This window comes from Phascolarctos cinereus, unplaced genomic scaffold, assembly GCF_003287225.1.
Source record: "Phascolarctos cinereus isolate Bilbo 61053 unplaced genomic scaffold, phaCin_HiC Scaffold_726;HRSCAF=1367, whole genome shotgun sequence".
NCBI classification, from domain to species: domain Eukaryota; kingdom Metazoa; phylum Chordata; class Mammalia; order Diprotodontia; family Phascolarctidae; genus Phascolarctos; species Phascolarctos cinereus.
The window spans coordinates 310,972,436-310,995,679 of record NW_027556098.1 but is presented as its reverse complement, the minus strand read 5'-3'; the positions used below and the strand labels follow the sequence as shown (position 1 = coordinate 310,995,679).

At 38.7% G+C, this 23,244-nt stretch overlaps 1 protein-coding gene across 3 annotated transcripts in view; it reads left to right on the top strand.

Annotated features, from left to right (window-relative positions):
• Positions 1–23,244, top strand: part of SIK3 (SIK family kinase 3) — a 281,596-nt gene that overhangs the window by 217,761 nt on the left and 40,591 nt on the right. For all 3 annotated transcript variants that reach the window (XM_020989699.2, XM_020989700.2, XM_020989698.2), the window contains exons 5-9: positions 4,269–4,393; positions 4,915–5,038; positions 21,947–22,065; positions 22,610–22,720; positions 22,873–23,016. In XM_020989699.2, the coding sequence (XP_020845358.1) occupies positions 4,269–4,393; positions 4,915–5,038; positions 21,947–22,065; positions 22,610–22,720; positions 22,873–23,016 (623 nt within the window). The remainder of the gene's footprint in view (positions 1–4,268; positions 4,394–4,914; positions 5,039–21,946; positions 22,066–22,609; positions 22,721–22,872; positions 23,017–23,244) is intronic.

The window sequence follows — 23,244 nt, the reverse complement described above, 5'->3', positions numbered from 1 at the left end:
AGAATTTTTATATGTAATTGAAGAAAAAATAAAATATTAAATAAATATATTGTAAAAAATAATCTTTCTCTTGCATTTCTTCCCTCCCCCACTGAGCAAATAAAATTTAAAAAACAAGCCAAAAAAAATGCTTTCAATATGTAGATGAATATATATATATATATCTTTCTGCGTTTTAAGTTAATCATGTCTCTGTTGGCATTAAGTATTGCATTTTATATTTGTTATATTTGTTATATTTATATTTGTTCTTTTGTACTCATGTTCTATAATTGTTTTGATTAGATTTCTAGAGTCTTTTAAAGTGTTTTTTACAGTAATGTTATTATCATTGTGTAAATTACTCTGGTTCTGCTCACTTTACTCTATCAGTTCATAGAGGTCTTTTCAATTTCCCCTGAAAATGTCCATTCTATCATTTCTTGTAGCACAATAATATTCAATTACATTCATGTAACACAATTTGTTTAGCACATTCCCAGATAGGACATATCTTTAGTTTTCAGTTTAGGGTTAATATGAAAAAGTAGCTACAAATATTTTTTGTACATATAGATTCTTTTCCTCTTTCTTTGATTTCTTTGGGGTTTAGGCTTAGTAACAGTATATCTGGGTCAAAGGGCATGTACATTTTAGTAATTTCGAGGGCATTAGTTCCAAATTCCTTTCCAAAATTTTTGAACCAATTCACAGCTCCATCAGTAATGCACTGGTGTGCCTGTTTTCCCATAACTCCTCTAAAATTTGCCTTTTTTCTCTTTTGTCATCTTTAGTAGTCTGATGCTATGAGGTAGAACTTTAAAGTTACTCCAATTTATACTTCTTTAATTATTTGTGATTTAGAGCAATTTTTTTTTTGGCATGGTTGTTGGTAGCTTGAATTTCTTACTTTGAAAACTCCTTGTTCAAACCTTCTTTATTTGAGAATGGCCCTTAGTTTTATATTTTGGATATGAAATATTTATTACAGAAACTTGCTGCAAAGATTTTTCCCTCAGTAACTTGTTTGTTTCCCTTCTAATTTTACTTCATTCAATTTGTGCAAAAACTTTTAAATTTTATTTAAACAAAATTGCCTGTTTTAATTTGTGTGATCTTCTCTATTGCTTGTGTAGTCATGGACTCTTCTCCATTTGGAGAATGCATCCATAAATCCAAATGGTAATTTATTCCTTGTTCTTTAACTTTTGTATTATGTTACCTTTTATATCTAGATTATATTATCTATTTAGAGGTTTATCTTGGTGTTTTGATGTGAGGTGTTGGTCTAAACCTAATTTCTGCTCAACTACTGTCCAGTTTTCCCTATAGTTTTTTGTCAGCTACTAAGTCCTTTTGCCAGTAACTGAGATCTTTGGACTTATCTAAACTATTACTGTTGTATTTTTTGCTTCAGTATATTGTGTATCTTATCTGTTCTGCTGATTGATCTTTCTCTTTTTTAATCAGTGATAAATCATTGTAATGATTAATGCTTTGAAAACCAATACTTATAGACAGCCCCCCCATTCCCTCATCATTCCCACTCCCCCCCCATTATTACCCTTGAAATTCTTGACCAGTTCTTCCATATAGATTTCATTATTTTTCTAGCTATGTAAAATAATAATTTGGTAGTTTGATAGGTATAGGACTGAATAAGTAATTGATTTAGGTAGTATTGTCATTTTTCTTATACTGACTCAACCCAACCATGAATAATTAATGTTTCCCCCCTCCAGTTACTTATGTCTGTCTTATTTCTGCAAAGGCTGTTTTATTGTTAGATTTAAATAGCCCCTGGGTAAATACGGAAAAATGCGCTCCCAGATATTGTATAACTTGGATGGTTATTTTGAATGGAATTTCTCTTCCTAGCTTATATGCTGATGGTATATGTGCTTATAGAAGCAGATGCCTTATGTTTATTCTCTCAATTTTTTTCTTTGTCTTATTGTTATAACTAGTATTTCTGGCACTATGTTAAATAGCAATGATGATAATGGGCATCTTTGTTTTACCTCCATTCTTATTGGAAAGGTCTCTAACTGTTCTCTGTTATATGTAACGTTCACTCTTGGATTTAGGTAGATATTATTTACTGTATTGAGGGAAAGTCTTTTTTCTTATGATTTCTAGAGTTCTTAATAGAAATAGGTATAGGATTCTGTCAGAAACCTCTCTTGAAATCTTTTCATTTATATTACTCACATGTTTTTATTATATTTATAGTTTTCCTTATGTTGAGCCAACCCTTCATTCCTGATGTAAAGCCAGCCTGGTCATAGTTCTAAAGCACTCTGTGGGGGAGACAGGAGGCAGCATTTTCTAGGTGTTTAAACCACCATCACTACTACCACCTTGATCACTATTTCCCCTTAGAACCTGCTAGCCCGAGAGCTTTAGGAATAACATTGTTTTCCAAACCACCAGACTTGCGTCCAGCCCAGCTTCCCTCTCCCTCCCAGTCACCATTGAGGCGAGAAATCACTGTGGAAGAGGAGCTCACTTTCCTCATCATCAGCAGTAATAAATACTAACTAGCTACTGCCAATAGGCAGATAAGCTTAAGAGCCCAGAGGTTGATGGCAACCCCCAAAACAGTTCTCCTCCTTCTAGCTCAGCCCTCATAGCCATCATCTCCAGTAGCACATTCTTTGGAGAAAGGGCCAGCCATCCTCACCAGTTGCCAATCACAGAGCAGACAAGCCAGTGTAGCTAAAGCCAAAGGAGAGACAGGAAGTAGGATGTGTCAGACAAGTCAAACCACCACTGCTGCTGCCCTGATCATCATCTCCTCTCAAGGCCTGATGGAGATAGAACCTTGGGAATGACAGTGCTTCCAGCCCATTGCTGCACAGCCCTCATCCTGGGAAGCAACCCGTTTGGAGAGGCATCTTGGTCAGTACTCCTGCAGCTGCTACAGCCCCCACTAGTAAAGAACCAGATAAGAAAACTCTTGTCACCAAAGTCCTTGGTACTTTGAATGGTTCAGCCTCAGAACTGATAGGATTTGATCAGTGGAAATGATGTTAAAGGAGAGTCATTACCATCTACTTTGTGTACCCTAGGGACCAGGGGACCTTTCCATCTGACTTGCAACTGGAACTTCCCCTGTGAGCTCCTGGGGAGTGGGACAGTTTGACCTCTCTATCTGCATTCACAGTGCTTAGCACAGTGATTTACACATGGCAATAAATGCCATGTTCAATAAATGCCTTATTCATTCATTCATTGAAAAAAAATTAATATGTTATAGCCTGCTTGCTAATATTTTATTTAAATCTTTTCATCATTGTTCATTAGGGATATTGGTTTGTAATTTTCTTTGCTTTGTCTCTCCCTGGCTTAGATATCAAGGTCAAATTTTTACCATAGAAATAGTTTGGAAAGGTACCTCCTTTTGTTAGTATTACAAATAATTTAGATAATATTGGAATCAGTTATTCTTTGAATGCTTGATAGAATTCACTTGTGCAGAAATTGATATCAAACATCCATTTTCACATGACCCTGGTGGGGTCATGGCACAGTGGAATGTGTGCTGGATTTGGAGTCAGAAGATTCCAGTCCAAATCTTGTCTCCTCCTGTTATTCTCTGTCATGCTGTTTTTTGCACAACATTCCTTTTCCTGTAAGTGTGCTGTTACACACTGTCTCCCGGGCCTTGAAAGTACTCTCTCCTTACGTCTTCTTCACAAAACTCCCAGTTTCCTACCAATCTGACCTCAAATGCTACTTTCTAATGGAGGCCTTTCTTCATTTCCCAACACCTGTCTACTACTGATTCCTCTCCCAAAATTTCCCCATTATTTCTATATTTTATATATTCTTCTTTCCCTTGACTGAAGACAAGCACCTTAATGGCATGGACTTTGCATTGTTGTCTCTAACTTCCATCACCCAGCAATACCTGGCACACAGTAGGCACTTAACAAATGCTTATTTCCACTGGCCAGTTAATGAATGCCTGATACCTGTGTGATCTTGGGCAAGCCACAACCTCTCTAGGTCTCAGTTTCCTCTACTGTTAAATGAGGGAGTTAGACCAGATGTCCTCCATAGTTCTAGCTTTAATTCTACAATCCTTTGGTTTACATTTCTCCATATATCTTTCAGCTTTTAGTTTAAGTGGTTGATTATCATAATAACATTGCTTTGGCTTTTTTAAGCCTTATCTTTATCAGATGACTTTCAAATCTACCAGGGTAAAGTTCTTCTCTTATAGAAACTGGAGTTTGTTTCTAGAACAAAAGTAACCATCATTGCTCCTCTCAATTACTTTGCAGATTTTGGATTCAGTAACATCTTCACCCCAGGGCAATTACTGAAGACCTGGTGTGGGAGTCCCCCATATGCTGCCCCTGAGCTCTTTGAAGGAAAGGAATATGATGGGCCCAAAGTGGATATTTGGGTAAGTTGTTGTTTTGCATAATTAACATATGACACACTAGTCTTTAATGCTTATAGCCTCACCTTTAGAGTACCTACAAATAATGTGCTTATAGAAGCAGTGGAATCTCGGTCAAATCTTTACCCCATAGGGCTTGCCTCCTAATAGACATCACATATGATGAGCTACCATATGGAAATTCCCTTGCAATTACACTAATACCACAAGTTCTAATTAGTTCAAGTGGTTGCTCTGCCTGGAACAAAGGATTCTTCCTTTTGTTGCCACACTCCATACTTGAGGAGGATAATAGCTGGAGAAATATTTGGGGCATTACATTGAAATGAAAATGCATCAGTGAAGGAGTTACATATTCTGAAAATTCAGTGTTGACACAGACACAGTTTTATTTCTCCAAGAAAAATAAATTTGTTCCATTATCATGTACATGACTGACTGTCATCTTCATGCTCACATTATATTGGTCTGTTTTGTTTCTTTTGTTGTGGGCTAATGATATGTACTCTCTGTTTGGGATGCAGAGCCTTGGAGTAGTCCTCTATGTGCTTGTCTGTGGTGCCCTGCCATTTGATGGGAGCACCCTACAGAATCTTCGGGCCCGGGTGCTGAGTGGAAAGTTCCGAATTCCGTTTTTCATGTCCACAGGTAAGGGAGTTGGCAGCACATAGCACAGATGCCGCTTACTAACACCAAGAACCTAGAGGTGGGGCATAGTGACAGGAAACTTTTCAGACCCCAGCTTTCCGGCTTATTTGCTGCCAGCAATATGACTCTTTTCATACTCGTAGTAACTCAGGTCAGAACTGCTATTCACTGAGGCCTGTCTTGAAGCTGAGAGCAACAGCTAACTTTATATCATAGTTTTCCACTTAAAACTCCTGTGGAGATCTGGGATTTCTCATTTTCCCACTCCCTACTGAAATAAACAAATAAATAAATAAGCAGGTAAATAAAGAAATCAAAGTTTTGAATGAGTGGGCAGTAAAGTGAAGAGCTTTTGGAAGGTTTTAAGATTGAAAACAGTGCCTGGAATCTAAAGCACTTTACCATTTATCTTTACATTAAAATGGGAAAGTTCCAGAGGAGTTGCAGTGAGTGATGTTTTCAGTTCTGCTGAATAATCTGTGTTCATTTTAAGGGAGAACACAGAAAGTACATATCCATACCTATTGGCTCAGACACAGAGGTCCAGACATGTGTGTAGCCCCTGTGGGAATAAGTAGGAAAAAATTAGCCATATTTCACTTTTAATGAAATGTCATTTCCCTGGAGTTAATGACTGAAAAATGTGGATCTTTGCTGAGCAAGGGCAGAAAAGCTTTCCTATTTTGATTCTTCTATGTGAAAGGTGGGGCAGGTCTGACTGCCCTAGTCTCTTAAGATCATAGGGGTCAGCATCTTTTAAGAATATTTATAGAGACAGAGTATAAAAGAAAAACTTTTTCTCTACTTCTCTGGTCTTTATAATATCCTGGGTGAACTATGCTATCATCTCTTTCTTGAGCTACTTTATACCTGAAAAGAAAGGATATAACAGTGGGGAAAAGTGGTGAATTGCTTTGATTGGAGTCATTCCTTGTGTAGGCATCTAGAATTTTTCTTATTCTTCTTGGGTTATTTCCAAAGTTTAATTGGATTTTCTGGCCTCTGTCTTTCATTCAATAAACATTTACCAAACACCTGTTTTATGTGCAATGTGTTGTGAAGGAAAGAGAGTTATATAATAGCTAGCATTTACTGTGTATTGTACTTTAAGGTTTGCAAAGCAATTTAAATAGGTTAACTCATCTGATCTTCACGACAAGCTTGTGAGATAGGTGCTATTATTATCATCCTCATTTTACAGATGAGGAAACTGAAGCTGAGAGAGGTTAAGTGACTTGTCCAGGGTCACACAGCTTGGAAGTATGGGAGGCTGGATTCACTGAAGTCTTTGCTCTTAAGTCCCATGCTCCCTGGTCATTGTCATGTGCACAAGTATCTACACTACAAGATAGTATGTGATAAATATTTATGTTACTTGACTGTAAACTTAATTCCAGCTAGTAAATGCACCTTCTATGTGTGAGACATTGGCAGTACAAAGGAAAAAATGACTCAGCGGAGCCCCCCCAATTTTCTTGGAGCAAGTATTGCTTTGTTTGAAGCCATCATGGTCCATTGTGCCTGGACCTTAAATATATTCTGCTACCTTTATGGCAGCTGAGTTCCTGAGGCAGGAGAAGCATATGATGCCAGAATAGCAGGATGCTGTGAGAATTCCTTCAGCCTGATTCTTCACTGACCTTGTGGACCAGGGCTTTTTCATTGTTTCTGGGTCATAGACTCTTGGCATCCTGGTGAAGACTATCATCTCTTCTCAGAAGAATCTTTTTTAGAGGGGGCAGAGCCAAGATGGCAGAGTGAAAGCAGTGACTTGGTTGAGCTCTCCCTGAAATCCCTCCAAATACTCATAAAAAATGGCTCTAAACAAATTCTAAAGCAGCAGAACCCACAAAAAGACAGAGTGAAACAAATTTCCAGCCCAAGACAACCTGGATGATTGATCAGAAAGGTATATCGCACCGGGCTGGGAGCAGAGCGCCACGGGGTGTGGACGTGCAGGCCACAGAGAACTTGGAGCAGGCCTCAGAGGACTGAATCACAGGCAGCTGTGGCAGTTTCCAGACTCCTCAATCCATGAATGCCAAAGACAACTTAGAAGGTCAGTGGGGAAAGTCTGTTTCTGCGGTGCTGAGAGAGGAATGCAGGGTCTCAGCTCTATTACCCAAGGGCATAGCCTTGGCGGGGGGGGGGCAGCTGCCTCCTGAGCTTCTGGCCCACAGACTGAGGGGGAATCCAGTGGCTGATCAGAGAGGGATTGCAGGGATCTCTTTGCCAGTGCTGAGGCAGGAATCTCTTGCTTTGCCTGTATTTGGATCTGGGTCACAGTTCTAGGTGGCGGTCCTGGGGAGAGGAGGAGTGCTGGCGTGGTAGAGCTTGTAGTGGCTGTGGAGAGGAACCCCTCCTCACAGTTACAGGACAGAAAGGAATACTTGTGGTCACAGGCCAGGAAAGGAGTAAACACCTCAGCACCTTGCAAGAACTGAAAATTTACAGGTCTCTAGAAGTATCTCTGAAAACAGCTGTACGAACCCCTGAAGCTTGGAACAGTACATTCTCCACATTGGAAGCAGACTCTTACCTTAACAAAGAGTTTAAAACTCAAGTAATTGGCCGGGATCATGAGCAAGCAGCAAAAAGAGTCAGACTATATTATCTTACTTTGGTGACAAAGAAGATCAAAATATACAACCAGAAGAAGACAACAAAGTCAAAGCTCCTACATCCAAAGCCTCCAAGAAAAATATGAATCAGTCCCAGGCCTTGGAAGAGCTCAAAAGGGATTTTGAGAAGCAAGTAAGGGAAGTAGAGGAAAAACTGGGAAGAGAAATGAGAGTGATGCAAGAAAATCATGAAAAACAAGTCAACAGCTTGCTAAAGGAGACCCAAAAAATACTGAAGAAAATAACACCTTAAAAAATAGCCTAACCCAAATGGCAAAAGAGGTCCAAAAAACATGATGAGGAGAAAAATGCCCTAAAAAGAAAAATTGGCCAAATGGAAAAGGAAGTCCAAAAGCTTACTGAAGAAAATACTTCCTTAAAAATTAGAATAGAGCAATTGGAAGCTAGTGACTTTATGAGAAATCAAGACACTGTAAAACAAATCCAAAAGAATGAAAAATTAGAAAACAATGTGAAATTTCTCATTGGAAAAACAACTGACCTGGAAAATAGATCCAGGAGAGAGAATTTAAAAATTATTGGACTATCTGAAAGCCATGATCAAAAAAAGAGCCTAGACATCATCTTTCAAGAAATTATCAAGGAAAACTGCCCTGATATATTAGAACCAGAGGGCAAAATAGAAATTGAAAGAATCCACAGATCTCCTCCTGAAAGAGATCCCCAAAGGAAAACTCCTAGGAATATTGATAGCCAAATTCCAGAGTTCCCAGGTCAAGGAGAAAATATTACAAGCTGCCAGAAGGAAACAATTCAAGTACTGTGGAAACACAATCAGGATAACACAAGATTTAGCAGCTTCTACATTAAAGGACCACAGGGCATGGAATATAATATTCTAGAGGGCAAAGGAGATAGGATTACAACCAAGAATCACCTACCCAGCAAAACTGAGTATAATCCTTCAGGGGAAAAAATGGTCATTCAGTGAAATAGAGGACTTTCAAGCATTCTTGATGAAAAGACCAGAGCTGAATGAAAATTTGACTTTCAAATACAGACTCAAGTGGAACATGAAGAGGTAAACAGGAGAGAAAATAAGAGACTTATTAAGTTGAACTGTTTACATTCCTGCATGGAAAGATGATATTTATAACTCATGAGATCTTTGTCAGTATTAGGGTAGTTGGAGGAAATAAACTATATGTATGTATATATAGATAGAGGGCACGGGGTGAGTTGAAGATTAAGGGGTCATATCTGGAGAATAAGATTAAGGGATGAGAGAGGATTATACTAGGAGAAGGAGAAAGGGAGAGGTGGGATGGGGTAAATTATCGCACAAAGAAAAAACAGAAAAGGAAAGTCTCTTACAGTAGAGGGGAAGTGGGGGAAGGTAAGAGGGAATGAGTGAATCTTATTCTCATAGGATTTGGCTTATGGAGGGAATAACATACACATTCAATTGGGTATGGAAATCTGTCTTACCCTACAAGAAAATAGGGGGAGAAAGGACAAGAGAGCAGGGGGATGATAGAGAGGAGGGCAGACTGGGAAATGGGGTAATCAGAAGTAAATACTTCTGAGGAGGGACAGGGTCAAAAGAAAGAATAGAATAAATGGGAGGACAGGATAGGATTAAGGGAAATAGAGTTAGTTTTTCACAACACGTCTACTATGGAAGTGTTTTGCACATGTATAACCTATATTGAGTTGCTTGCCTTTTCAATGAGGGTGGGTGGGGAGGAAGAGAGAAAACTTGAAACCTAAAGTTTTAAAAAATATGTTTTTTTAAAATGTTTTCACATGCTACTGGGAAATAAGAAATACAGGAAATGGGGTACAGAAATCTATCCTACCCTACAGGAAAATAGAAGGGGGGAGAGATAGAAGAGAGGACAGACTAGGGGAAGGGATATTCAGAATGCATGCCATCTTGGGGTGGGGGAGGGGTGAGATGGGGTGAAAATTTGGAACTCAAAATCTTGTGGAAGTAAATATTGAAAACTAAAAATAAATAAATTTATATTTAAAGAAAAAAAAAAGAAGAATCTTTTTAAATGCCCAAAATACATAGGATCACAAAGAAACCAATTAATGCTAAAATAAAGATGTAATTGTTTTCCCATCCACATTCATGGACCCTCTGAAATTTATCTGTTGAGCCCAGGTTAAGAATGCTTGCTGTAGACCTTCACTCATAATAAGTCAGAGGTGCCTTTAGTTCCTTACCTCAAAACATGCTCATCCAATAAAGTATTCTGGTCTGACCAATCACTAGAATTCACCCATAATGGTTTGTCTTGGTAAAATGACTAAATAATTGTGCAGTTGACCTCCCTGTGTATGAGTGAAGATTAACTAACACTGCATTCCTTTCACTTAGAGGGAACTAAATGTTTGCATTGTTCATAAGCATCATTTTTGTCAAAAAAGATGTCTTGTTCAGGTGAAAGACTTTTGACAAGCTAAAGCCTTCTGGAATGTGTTATTGAAGAGGCTGTCTCATCTCAATCTTCTAACTTCCAACTGTTCATTTATCTGACTGTAGATATTGGTAATGGAGTTTCCACATTTGTATCCTTAGTGCTTAGCACATAGCAGGTAGTTAATAAATGCTCATTTACTAGTTGGCAGACTGGCAAATTACATACAGATTGTATTATATAGGCTTATAATCAAGTATAACTTACCCTGCAACTCTGAGTATAATTCTGTAGAGAAAAAAGTGGACCTTTTATGGAATGTAAGATTTTTCACCATCCCTGATGAAAAGAACAGAGCTGAGTAGGAACTTTAGAATATAAACATGAATCAAGATAAACCTAGAAAGATAAATTTATTTGAGCATTTAGAAGTGGCTATATGATGATAAAGACCTAACATTGTAATTGGGGGAGAAGAAATAAGTGTCCCTTCAGAATATTAATATCTTATAAAGACATTGAAAGAATTAAATGAGATAAACAGAAGATGGGGGGTGGTTAGTTCTGTTCTGATATTTTTAAGAATGGGGAAAAAAGGAGGGAGAAAAATCCACTAGTGGGCAAAAAGGGGCTTTTCTATTTCTTACAATTTGTGTGTATAAGAAGAAAAATTTACCAAAGAAGGAGAAATGAGCAGAGGGATTAGGCGTCAGATGAACTTTGCTTTTATTTGAATTGGACAAAGGGAAATTGAGAGAGAGAGAGCATGTGCACGCGCGCGCACACACACACACACACACACACACACACACACACACACACACACACACACATCCCTTTGGTGAAGAAATAATGAGCAGGGCAAAAGAAGTGAGATGGGCCTGGGGTGGGGTATTAAGAGGGAGGATGATACTGAGGAGAGTAAAGTCTCAAGCAGAACAAAACAAAACTTGAGCTTTACAGGGACCCAGAATTAAGGAGACTCCAAACTTATCAGACAACAGCTCAACAAATGATAGTAAGTGATTATAATGGAATATCATTGTGCTATAAGAAATGATGAAGACGCCTTCAGAGGATCCCAGGAACACTTGCATGAACTGATGCAGAGCTAAATAAAGAGAAACAGCAGAGCAAGTTATGTAATAACATTATGAAGAAAAACAACTTTGAGAAACTTAAGAATTCTGTTCAACACAGTGACCAATCAGGATTTTCAGAGAACCAATGAAGAAGCATGCTGCTCATTTGGATGCGTAATAACATATTTGTTAGACAGACAAATACAGGAGTTTGTTTTGCTTGACCATACTAATGAAGAACTTACATAAGAGAGGTGCTGTCAAGATCAGCGCCAAAGAGATGTATCAAAAGAAAAGGATTGGATTGGTTACGTAGTGAGAGCAAGGTTTGTCAAATGGACAAAACACATCTTTCACTGGTTTTCACTTGATGTCAAGAAGGTTTCCATTACGTTGGCTAGACCTCTTTGGAGCACATGGACAACAGTCACATATAAGAGAGAAGGATAGGTTGTGATCTGCACCTACACCTGTGAGATCTGAAATAAACTGTAAATAATTATGTGAATGTGAGTTATTAATAATATTAGTAATAGTAGGTACTCAGAAAATATTTATTGAAAAATGAATTATTATACCAACATTCACTTTTTGAAAGCTTACATCAGACTCAATGTTAAACAGAAACTGTACTTTTAATTGACAGGATTAATCTAGGTTATTTGGTAGTGACGTTTTGCTGATAATTTAATTTTATAGTAACCTAGCTTGTAGCACAGTACCTGGCATACACTAAAAGATACTTATTGACTGACTAAGCTTCACATTGAGAGCTCTAAAGTACCTTAAAAGTTATCTAGTACTAGTTTAAGCTAAGCTCTTATTTTACTTGCAAAGAAGCTGAATCCCAAAGAGTTTGTGACAGAGACAGTACATGAACCTCCAGATTTAGACTTAGTCTAAGGCTCTTTCCCCTCAGTATAATACCTGTCTCAGGATTGGTTTAACAGACTTAAGTATTAGATGGGTAAAATTTCACCCTAAAGATTAATTCCTCTATATTATATATGTTATAGGGCCAAGTAAATGAGTTTAGAAAGGTAATTTTTGGTATGAATTTGACTTTGAACCCCTAAATAAAGTAGTGTGGTAATCACAATTCATTTCTTTTTTTTGTATTAACAGTCCTTAAAGTACCCCGTTGGGCCCAGATCTATCAGGAAATTACAAATAAAAATTTGGTATTAGCTGAAGTTTCTGCATGAGATCAACATTAGAGTAACCAGTTGTACAGCTGCACAGAATAGCAGGGAAGCTTTCTCAGTTCTTTATGTGAGCATATTTTTTTCTTGAGCATTAAACTCGCTAATGATACATGAAAGCAACCATCAGAAGCCTGCTTCTGAAAGCCTAGCTTGTTCCTTTGCCCAGAGAACCACCTGTAAGCAAATATAGTAAAGGCAGCCATTTAGCTAACGGAAAATTAATTTACAGTGAAAAAACTGTAATGCCTGAGAGTGCATAGAGATCTCTTGTGGACGATATTGTTGAGTCCTTATTGATTAGACTTCATTGTGACTTAATTAATTCTAATGCTACATAAGCATTTTATTACTGGGAATGCAAGACTTAGCCTTATATAATGCTTCTGGAGAATGTACAGTGCAGAATGTACTGCAGCCAGAAAGCCTCCACTTAGAGAAAAACAACTCAGCTTTGATTTGTCCGTTCACTAAGAACCACAGCATTCTTCATGGCTAAAATCACTTTCTTTAGAGAGAACTGGGAAAAATCAAGTTGTCATCCCTTTCATTTTACATAGTAAATGGAGGCCACCACTTGCTCATAGAATCCTAGAATAGGAGAGGACATTAGATGTCTGCAACTTAGAGTTTTCACACCAGTTCTCTTTTGACCTTTAGTGTATGTCCTGCATCTAGGAGAAGAGTCAGAGGCTATATATCCTGCCCGGGGAAAGCAGTTATGACAAAAGAATCACAAATAAAGCAGGCATTGTTCCCTCTCCAGCCCCATTGAATCAGGCCACAGTGCTGCTCACAGAGCTAGATGGTTATGGGTGAGTGTGGCCTCAGAATTCTCTACTGTAGGGTTTTACCCTTCAGTGTTTTCTAGTGAAGTGCCTCATCAAAGAGTTGATAAGAACTGCTGAAGAGGATGAAGGAAGGGAGAAGGGAAGTGGAGAGAATCCTGTATCTTTGGTCCTTCTGTCTTTTGACTCTACCATTCTTAGCTCAGAAAGATAAGGCAGATTTAGGAAATTGTTTTAGGAAACAACTAGGAAAAAGGTGTCTTTTCCCAGACATTATTGGATTCTTTTCCATAGCAGAAAGGTAGAGCTGGGGGAATTGAACCTCTGGACTGAATCTTTAACCTAGATTTTACTCTGTTGTCATAACTTGAATAGGACTAAGGAAAAAAACTTCAAACAAGAACCTGAAGATGTTTGCTTTGAGTATCAGGGAGGGGCATAGAGATCAGTTTTCTAAATGACTGTGTTCTAGTAGGGCAAGGGTCTTTCCAAGGATGGGGCTGTAGGAATTCTAGCTTTCTCAGTTTAAGAATTCTCACTGTGCTGGGATCACACAGTGGAATTGATGGAAAACATAGAAATATAAAAGAAATAAGTTTCATTTTTCAAATAAGTAGAGATTGCTGGGCCAAGCAATTTACCCCTCAGGGGCTTCCACACTAAAATATTGATGACAGGGAAATGGGGGGTGGTATGGGATGGGCGTGGGGTAGTTGGGGTTTAGAATGTATTTTCAGCTTGAATTATTTGGATTTTAACAGGGGCTTTTGTCCCCAGCCCCATCCTTATTTGCCAAAAGCTCCTGAACTAACTCCCCAAGGATTCTCTGTTCTGCTATGCATAAGTTTTTTTTAAAAAATATTCTATTCTAGCAAGGTCTGGCTATGTATACAGTGGTGGAAAACAGAAGTATTAAGTCTTAAAATTAAATCAAGGGCCATCTTATCTGGTTAATGTTGGGAACTGTCTCTGTTAGAATTTATTTTTACCTTAGTGTGTACTTGATTTGGATTTTTCTCTTTCACTGCAAGGAGTTAAGAACAAAATATAATGATGGTGAGTTTTTACATTGTGAGGTTTTGTGTTTGTGTTTAGACTTTATTCACTGCCAACACTCACTTGCATCCAAGTTTTCTTTAATGTTGCCTATCTTTTCCAAATATAAGAACCCTTTACAAAGAAGGTAGGCTTTTAAAAAAAATGCCCCGATCCTACCACAATCAAAATATTCTCATGATTATCTTTTGGTAGAGCAGTCATTGTTGAAAGAATTGAAAGGTAAATCATAAGGAAACAGAGGTAGTTTTGACCAAGGTAGTTATGTGTTATGTGGAAAGAGGTTTGGTCAGAGCTAGGAAGTGTCAACTTCCTCAGTACCTAGAAAGGTCTTATTCTGTGCCTGTGGGCTGAGAGAGCTGGGAATGGCCTTCAGTGGAACCCTCAGTGCACATCCAATAAAAGTAAGCTGTTGACGTCAGCCATCTGTTAAAGTCAGACCTCTCCCATGTGGTCACTGTTCTGACATCTAAACAAAGTAAGCATGTGTTCTTAATACAGAGATGTGAATACATGTAAATAATATATTCACATTTCATTGCCAACATACTGACACATGTTAAGATTAAATAAAGTCAGATTCCTTCACATAAATTATAAGGTACCATCCAAAATTTTCTGTTACAATGAAATTTTGTTGTATTGTTTATTACTCGAAATAATGAATTTATCAGCTTAAACTTGGAAGATTTTCAATATAATGGTCAAAAAAATATTTTTATTACATAAATTTTTTAATGATAAAAAAATTTCAAGGCCCCAGACAATGGCTGCCATTGTTTCAAGTGAAATTTGACCTTTAAATAATATTTGTTTTCTTTTACCTGGAAGTCTACAAAAATCAGATATGGTTACACTTAATATGACAGATAAACTCCATAGCAGGACCTTCGTTCTTCTCCTGAGGTCATCATCCAAGATAGGTTTGACTGTTCTTTTTTATTTCTCAAACATATTATGTTGTCTCATTTTTTTCCTTGTCAGTACCTAGGCTTTAGAGTAAATTGAGAATAGAGGAGTAGTAAATAATTAAACATTCTTGTTCTCATCATTTAAAATTTTAATGCTATTTAGACTTCTTTTTTTGGTTTTATAAACAGTTATCCATTTTCCATAGGAGCAGATGTTTTAGAGATTTATTAGCTACTTTATTTCTGTTTCCTTCTGTGTGTGTGTGTTTTTTTTCTTCAGAATAGAGTCCTCTTTGAAGTCTGAACTGCTTTGAAGAGAACAACATTGCTAGGAAGTTTATTAAAAATTGAAATGTAAAAGTCTTGAGCTGAGCTCTCTGGAATCATTTTTTAATAAATCTGGTAGTTAACTGGGGAAGACTCTTGAGAAGCTTGTCTTCACCCTTCTTCCAAGTAAGAAGTTTGAATTTGTTGGGTAATTACCTCTTACTTGCCTCCCCTTTCATTCCTCCTGACAAACAGATGCCTGGTGCTTCCCTCAACCCTGAGTAGTTTCATGTGGCCTAAAAGAATCTATGACTCTGTTTCTTCCAAGGCCACTCCCTCTGCCCACAGAGCTAGAAGTAGCTTCTGTGCCAGGTCCCATTAGTTGGCAGCACATAAAAGGTTTGAGGGACAGTTGGCCTCTCACTCCATCATAGGAATCAGCTTTGGGAACCTTGTGGTTGGATTTCCCAAATTTCCACTACCCCTTTTTCGTTATTATTTTTCAGGAGGAAAACCTACTGTTTCTCGTCTTCCATTACTTCCTTCATCACTCTTTCAGTAATCAGACTACATAAGCTGATCCGTTTTCTTTTTAGCATGTGTATCTCTCCCCAGCTAACTTGCCAGCCCAACAGAATTCTGCTTGTCTTTTCACTGTGACTTTTAGCTCCATTATTCACCTACATTGGAGCTAGGCTTTTCAAATAGTTCCATAGCTACCTGTGACCATCAGCTTACCCAGTCCATATTTTATTCTCTAGGACCTTGAAACTAGAAGAGACATTAGCAGTCATAGAGCCCAGCACCCTCATTTTACAAATGCAGAAATTGAACACCAAAAAGTTCAATTGATTTGCCTGCCCCACCTCTAGTTAGTGTCCAAGAATGGGGCATCTTTGGATCTTCCATTGGGAAACCTACATCTCCCAACTTCAAATCTGGTTCTTGGGGCTGTTTTATAGGGACCTTGTCTCTTCAACAAGTAAACTAAAAAGAATTTACTAGGATTGTAGTTGCTGAGTATACAACAGAGTTTTATATTCTTAGGAAGAAATTACAATGTGTACACTAAGTAGGGATAATTTGAGAAAGAAGAAAGCACTGGCAACTGGAGCAAATAGGAAAGATTTCACTGAGACGATAGCAGCAGAGCAGAGTCACAAAGGAAGACCTAGAATCAGAGAGGCAGAGATAGGGTAACTATGTGTATTCTTATTTTAGGCACATTCCAGCCCTGTGTAATGTAAATTCCAGGAGAGCAGGAATGACTTCATTTTTGCATTTCAATCCCTAGTACCCAGCAGAGTACTAAGCATCTAGTAGGTGCTTACTGAATTGAATGGAATTGAATCAGTGTCTGCTGCCACAGATTCTCCTCTACAAGCATATCAATAGATTTTGAATTACTTTCTCCAGAATCCTTCTTCCTCCTCCTGTTTTTCTTCCCTTTGGTGTCTTTTCCCAGCTCTGTTTCCTTTAGCGTGTGTAGGGAATGGTGTTGGAGGGGATGTTTTTTGGAGAGATGTTTTTCATTGCCAAAGGTTGTTTCAGTTCACCACATGGTAACTGTCATACTGTGACCACATGCGGACATTTTATCAGATGGCAGTGTTGCTCACAGAGTCCTTCGTTGCATAATAGCAACAAGTCTAGTCAAAGAATTCTAACTCCTATAGGGGACATCAAGGTCATCTGGTCCAGTCTTGTGCCTCTAAGAAACCTTCTAAGATAGATGGATGATTGTCTGGCCTATCTTTAGTCAGAGAGAATCTCTTGGTAGCCTCTTCTAATGTGTAAACTTAGGAACTTACGGTTTGGACAGAACCTTAGAGGTTATTTAATCTTACTGCCCACCTAATATAGGATTATCCTGTCTGTTATCCATGATAATCATTTAGCTCTGCTTGAGCATTTCCATTTAATAATTTATGAGGTTCCATTATTAGATTCACTCATCAGAAAATTCCTTCATATTGAGTCAAAACCTTTCCTATAAATTCTACTCATCTGTCCCAGTTCTGCCCTCAGGGAGCACCTCGGAATACATTCTCTACTTGTACATGACAGCCCTTCAGATATCTGAAGATAGCTATCATGACTTTCCTTGCCTCCTTTTTTTTTGAGGCTAAACATCACCAGATCTTCTGGCTTTCTCATGTGATAGGATTTCAGACTTACCCTCAGGAAGCTCTTAGAGAAATTATTCCCCTTGCTTGTGGAAATGAGGAACTGTTAGCATATTTTACAGTATAGTCGTAATTGAATTTGAAGGCAGCATGGTATAATGGATACAGGATCACCTTGGAATTAGGAAAAACAGGATTCAAGTCCTCCTTCTGACACATAACTAGCTATGTGTCAAGAAAGGCGCTTAACCTCTCAGTACAAGTGGAAACTAAAATTATGAGTTCTGGTTATCTTGCTGATCTGCATTAATGCAGGGTGCTCTCCACACCATTAAAATCACAAGTCTAGGTTTTTAAGAACTTTTTTTCACAATCCTACCCTCCTTCCTCCAGATTTCTCCTTTTCCGGGCTAATTACTCTGAAACTCATAAGGAAACAACTATCAGGATCATAAATTCCTCCAAGCCCTTATCTACCTTGCCCTCCTTGCACCTTTGATTCTTATCCCAGGAAACCCTCCAACTTTAAGACACTGGGCCAAAGGCAGCTCTCTCCTCAGCCATCCAGATGCCTGTCAGAACATTGAGGCAGGGCGCAGACCGAACATCCACTTATTAACAGTCTGCTGGTATATTGGGTTTCATTGGAGCCATGGTGATTTTCTCTACAGAGACGGCTTGGCGTCTCACATGGAACAGATGAAAGCAGCCTTCTGAAGGGGGACTGCTGCTCTGGTCCTCACTCAGAGAGCATGTTCCTGAGGAGGAGCCCAGAGCTTTTCATTTTTATTCATAGTCAAGGCCCTGCCCTGCCCTCAGGGAGGAAGCAAGTGTAAGGGCCGTTTCTTAGCATCTGGAAAAGTTGGTATTTTGTTCTCTTTGATCCAAGACTCCAGTTTCTTTTCACCTATTTGGATTGAATTATCTTTTAGGTTGATTTTGTTCTTAGGAGAATTTCCATTTTTAGCTATAGTTTATTCTCCATTTTAACCTTTTTAACCGTATTTCATATGAGAAAAGCACATTCAAATATAGATCATGTACTGGTAAACACTGAAGAAGTATTAATTGATAATGATCATTTACTTTTTGATGGTGACACCTTTCTGTATCTTACTGTATTTCGTTTTCTCATTACTTATGAAAAATGTTAAGTTTATATTGATCACTTGTATGCTGAATGTTGAATGAAACAAAAGATCTTGCCCTTTATACAGAGTCTCTGAAATTGAATATGTCACAAACTATAAATTAAGAGAGTACTGGTGTTTACTTTTTTAGAGGATGTTGCTTGGGAAATTCCAGCCACAAGTCTGTGTTTGGTCATTCTGCTAAAGCAGTCCCTTCTAGAGTTAGTGAGGTTTAGCCCTAAGGTGCTGAATTCTGGACTGAAGTTGAAAGAAAATAGAGGAGTGCCATCTAGAGGTTTAAAATACATATGTGATCCTTCAGCTCTCATGGCTTTCTGAATGAAATGCAGTATTTTTCCCCCAAATAATTGCAGACCCCAGAATATGCCTGCCAATGGCATTTCTCATCCATATATAGAGAAGCTATAATTGTGGGTTTTAGATTGGCTGGCCTAGAAACATAATATAAGTGGGAATAAAAGCTTAATGTTGCAGGAAAAGGCAATTACTCTATTCTGTAGGAATGTAGGAACTACAGTCCTAGTGACCAAAACTGTATTTTAAATCATAAAGCATGGGCAAGTTTCACATGTCTGGTATGCAATCAGTGTAATAAAGCTTTGTGGGGTTTTTAAAAAGTATTTTCTATTATTTAAGGTTGGAGTGAATTAAAAATTAGAGGTAATATAATCTTTCATTCTTTTGAAGATAATTGTATACAGTGTTTATAATACATTAGAAAAGTGATTATAGTGCATAGATGATTTCATCTCAAAAGTAAAAGAATCCACAGTCATCAAATCCGTATTAAGTGCCAAGCAAGTGTTAAGTGCTGGGGATGTACAAAAACAAAAATAAAATGAGTCCCTTCCCTCAAGGAGCTTCCATCCTATCTGGGGAAGCAATACACATATTTAGTGTGTGTGTACACATTAAGTAAATATGAAATAAGTATCAGGTGGGTGTGTGTGGTATTAACATCTGAGAAGATTAGGAAAGACCTAGGAAGAAGGTGGCACTTGAGCTTTGAAGTGTGGCTAAAGATTCTAAAGGGTGGAGTTCACAGAGAGAACGTTCCAAGCATAGGGGACAGCCAGTGCTGAGAAGGAATGGAATGTCATGAATGAGGATGAGCAGGGAGGCAGGTTTGACTGGACAATAGAGTTGTAGGAAGGAGGGTGTAGTGTAAGAAGCCTGGAAAAGTAGCCTGTAGCCAGTTATGGGGGACTTGGAATACCAGAGGAGTTTCTATTTGATCCTAGATCAGTCAGTCAGTAAGTCTTTGTTAAACACCTGCTATGTGCCAGGCACCATGCTAGACACCGAGGATATAGGCACAAAGAAAGGAACAATCCCAGCTTCCTGTGAGCTTATGTTCTAATGGGAGAGACAGCAAGTACATATAAAAATATATGCAGCATAAGTATAAAATTAACAAATTGAATTATGTACAAAATAGGTAAGGACAAGAGAGTTTCTGAGGGAGGGTGTTAGCTGTTAAGGCGGTAAGGAAAGGCTTCATGGAGAAGATGGTGCCTAAGCTACATCTTTAGGGAAGAAAGGGGCTCTGAGAGAGAGGGGTAAGGAAGCAATTGGGGGAACAAAGGGAGCGCGGGAAGGGAAGGAGAAAGGAAGGGAATCAGCTTTTCTACAGTGCTTACTGTGTGCTAGACACTGTGCTAAGCGCTTTTACAAATACCATCTCATTTGATAGGAGATGGAGCGCCATGACCAAGGAACAGAGAGCCCAGTTTGCCCGAATTGTTGAGTTTGGGGCGGGGTACTATTCATTGAGGCTGGAGAGAGAAGTTGGAATCAGGTTGTGTGGGGTTTTAAAAGCTAAACAGAGACATTAAGAAATCACTAAAGTTAGTTGAATAAGGGGTCAAATGTGTACTTAAGGAAAATTACTTTGGCATCATGGTGTAGGGTGGACTGGATAAAGTAAAGAGAGATGGGAGGCCAAGAGACCAGTCAGAAAGCTGTTGTAGTAATCCAGGTGAAAGGTGATGAGAGCCTGAATGAGGATGGTGGCCATGTGAGCAGAGGGAAGATGTACATCTGTGTGTGTTTGTGTGTATTTGTGTGTGTTTGTGTGTGTGTGTGTGTGTGTGTGTGTGTGTGTGTGTAAGTATGTGAGTGAACTAGTATGAGAGAAAAGAGAGAGAGACACAGTACATTAGATTGAGGACCTGGCCTGGAGTCAGGAAGACCTGAGTTCAAATCCAGCCTCAGACACTTACTAGCCTTGTGACCCTGGGCAAGTCCTTTAATCTCTCTTTGCCTGTTTCATCATTTGTAAAAAAAAAAAAAAAAAGAGGGATAATAATAGCACCTCACTCCGCAGGGTTGTTGTGAAGATTAGTTGAGATAAGAATCGTGAAGTGCTTAGCACAGTGCTTGGCACATAATAAGTACTATAGAAATGTTAGCTTTTGTTATTGTTGTTCTTACTTCTCAGAACATTTTCATGTGCTTTCTTATTTTACAGTACTAGACAATGAACAAATAAATTGTATTAAATGAAATTCTCACCTTGTGAGAGAGGTTATATAGTATCTGCATATTAAAGATGAAGAAACTTGAGGCCCATAGACATTGGGACTTGCTCAAGTTCACTCAGAAAGTGAGTAGCAGAGCTAGAATTCAAACTCAGATTCTTAAGCCAAGTGTTCTTTCTACTGCTACATGATTTTAATAAAATGTCCTAAAGAGTCAGGGTGTCTGTTTATCTCTCCATGCTACACACTTTCAAGTGGCTAGTCACTGGAATACTTAGAGTCTTCATGAGTTCCAGGGAAGTATCTTGTAGCTTGGGAATTAATTCACTGCCTCTCTCTGTCCTTGCCTGTTCGCTCCACAGTGCACCATCATAAACCTTTAATTCCCTGGGTTTTAAGATTAACATACCCTGAAAAACTAGTAAATTCCTGAGCCAGAAGTTTGATACTGTTCAAAATAATATATATGAGGACAGGATTGAATATTTTGAGAAATGTTAAGAGACCAGAGATCTTTGAGGACGCTCAGCCTTACATTGTCTAGATTGAGTGGGGCCAGAAAAAGCATGAAAAAATGAAATATCCAAAGATTGTTACTCAAACAAATCATAGCTAGTAGCTTTAAACCACCCCAGGTGGGCCTTTAATGAAAATACTAACAAGTAACCAAATTGACTAATTTGAATTTCACTCCTTTGATTGAATAAGCAGTGAAATGGCTAAAGCCCCGGAGTAAGTTGAAAAGCAAAGAATCTTGGCAATTTCATAAATTCTCAACTCTTTGGAATTTTTTCCCCCTGACCAAAAAATAAATAGCCTGCTGTTTCTGTCTTGCAGAATGTGAGCACTTGATCCGCCACATGCTGGTGTTAGATCCAAGTAAGCGCCTCTCAATGGAGCAGATCTGCAAACACAAATGGATGAAGCTGGGAGAGGCCGATCCCAACTTCGACAGGGTGAGCTCTGCACCATCTGCCTAGGGGTGGCTGCAGTTTCCTCACTATGTTTTTGTAATCAGGCCATGACCTGAAAAGGTAGGAAGTGGAATTAAGCTATGTGTAATAGTGGGGGAGCAAAGTAGAGCCGGCAAGATGGGATATTAAAGGACGTTCAAACAGCAGAGCTGCTCAAGTGCAGTACAGGATTTCTTGCTCCTTACATTAAGCTCCTAATTCTAGTTCCCTAGCACTTGGTGGGGTAGACAGCCTCTTGTTTGAGTTCACTGAGTCCATCTCCCCTTTATTTCCATCATTTCAGTCAAAATGACTTATACATAAACATCCTCTTTGCACTCCCCTCAAAAAAGAAAAAATAGAGCACAGGACAAACTGTCCACAGCTGGAAACTTTTATTTGCAGAAGTGTCTCGTTTCAACATTATCCTAGGCAAATGTGCCAAACTAGAAAATTTCAGTATCAAGTGGCATGAAGGGCACTCTTGTTGAGAGTGCATATCTGAACAGTTTAAGGTTTGTAACTTACCTTTCTATATGTCTTGCAGTTAATAACTGAATGTCAGCATCTGAAGGTAGAAAGACAAATGGAGCCTCTGAACGAAGATGTTTTGTTGGCAATGGTGGAAATGGGACTGGACAAAGAGCGTACACTACAGGTAACTCTACAGGGGATGGAAAATAGGGTAAGGTATATGGTTTACATCCTCATTTTTTTCTACCTAGAGGCTTTTATACCTTAGTGTTGCTATTGAAAGTCTTTAGACAATGACGTAGTATTTTATCTGGCCTTTTTTTATTCTCTTGGCAGTCATTAAGAACAGATGCCTATGATCACTACAGTGCGATCTATAGTCTACTGTGTGACCGACTTAAGAGACATAAGAACTTGCGTATTGGAGCACCTCCCAGTGTACCTCGGACCATGAACTTCCCAGCACCCACCACTATCCAGGTGAGCAGTGACTTTAGTGTACTTGGATTAGAATAGGCAACACCTATCCCACTGGTAAGATTAGGCCCTTTCTGCCTAAAAGCAGACAAACTGAGCCAGAAGAGCTACAATCAGCTACACTGAGTTAGAGCCTTTTTCCCATGTCTCCACTTCCTTGTACTTGTGCGCCCGCGTGCGCTGCCCCCCTCCTTTTCAGAGGTCAAGAGAAGATCTGGTGCTCTTGTGAGA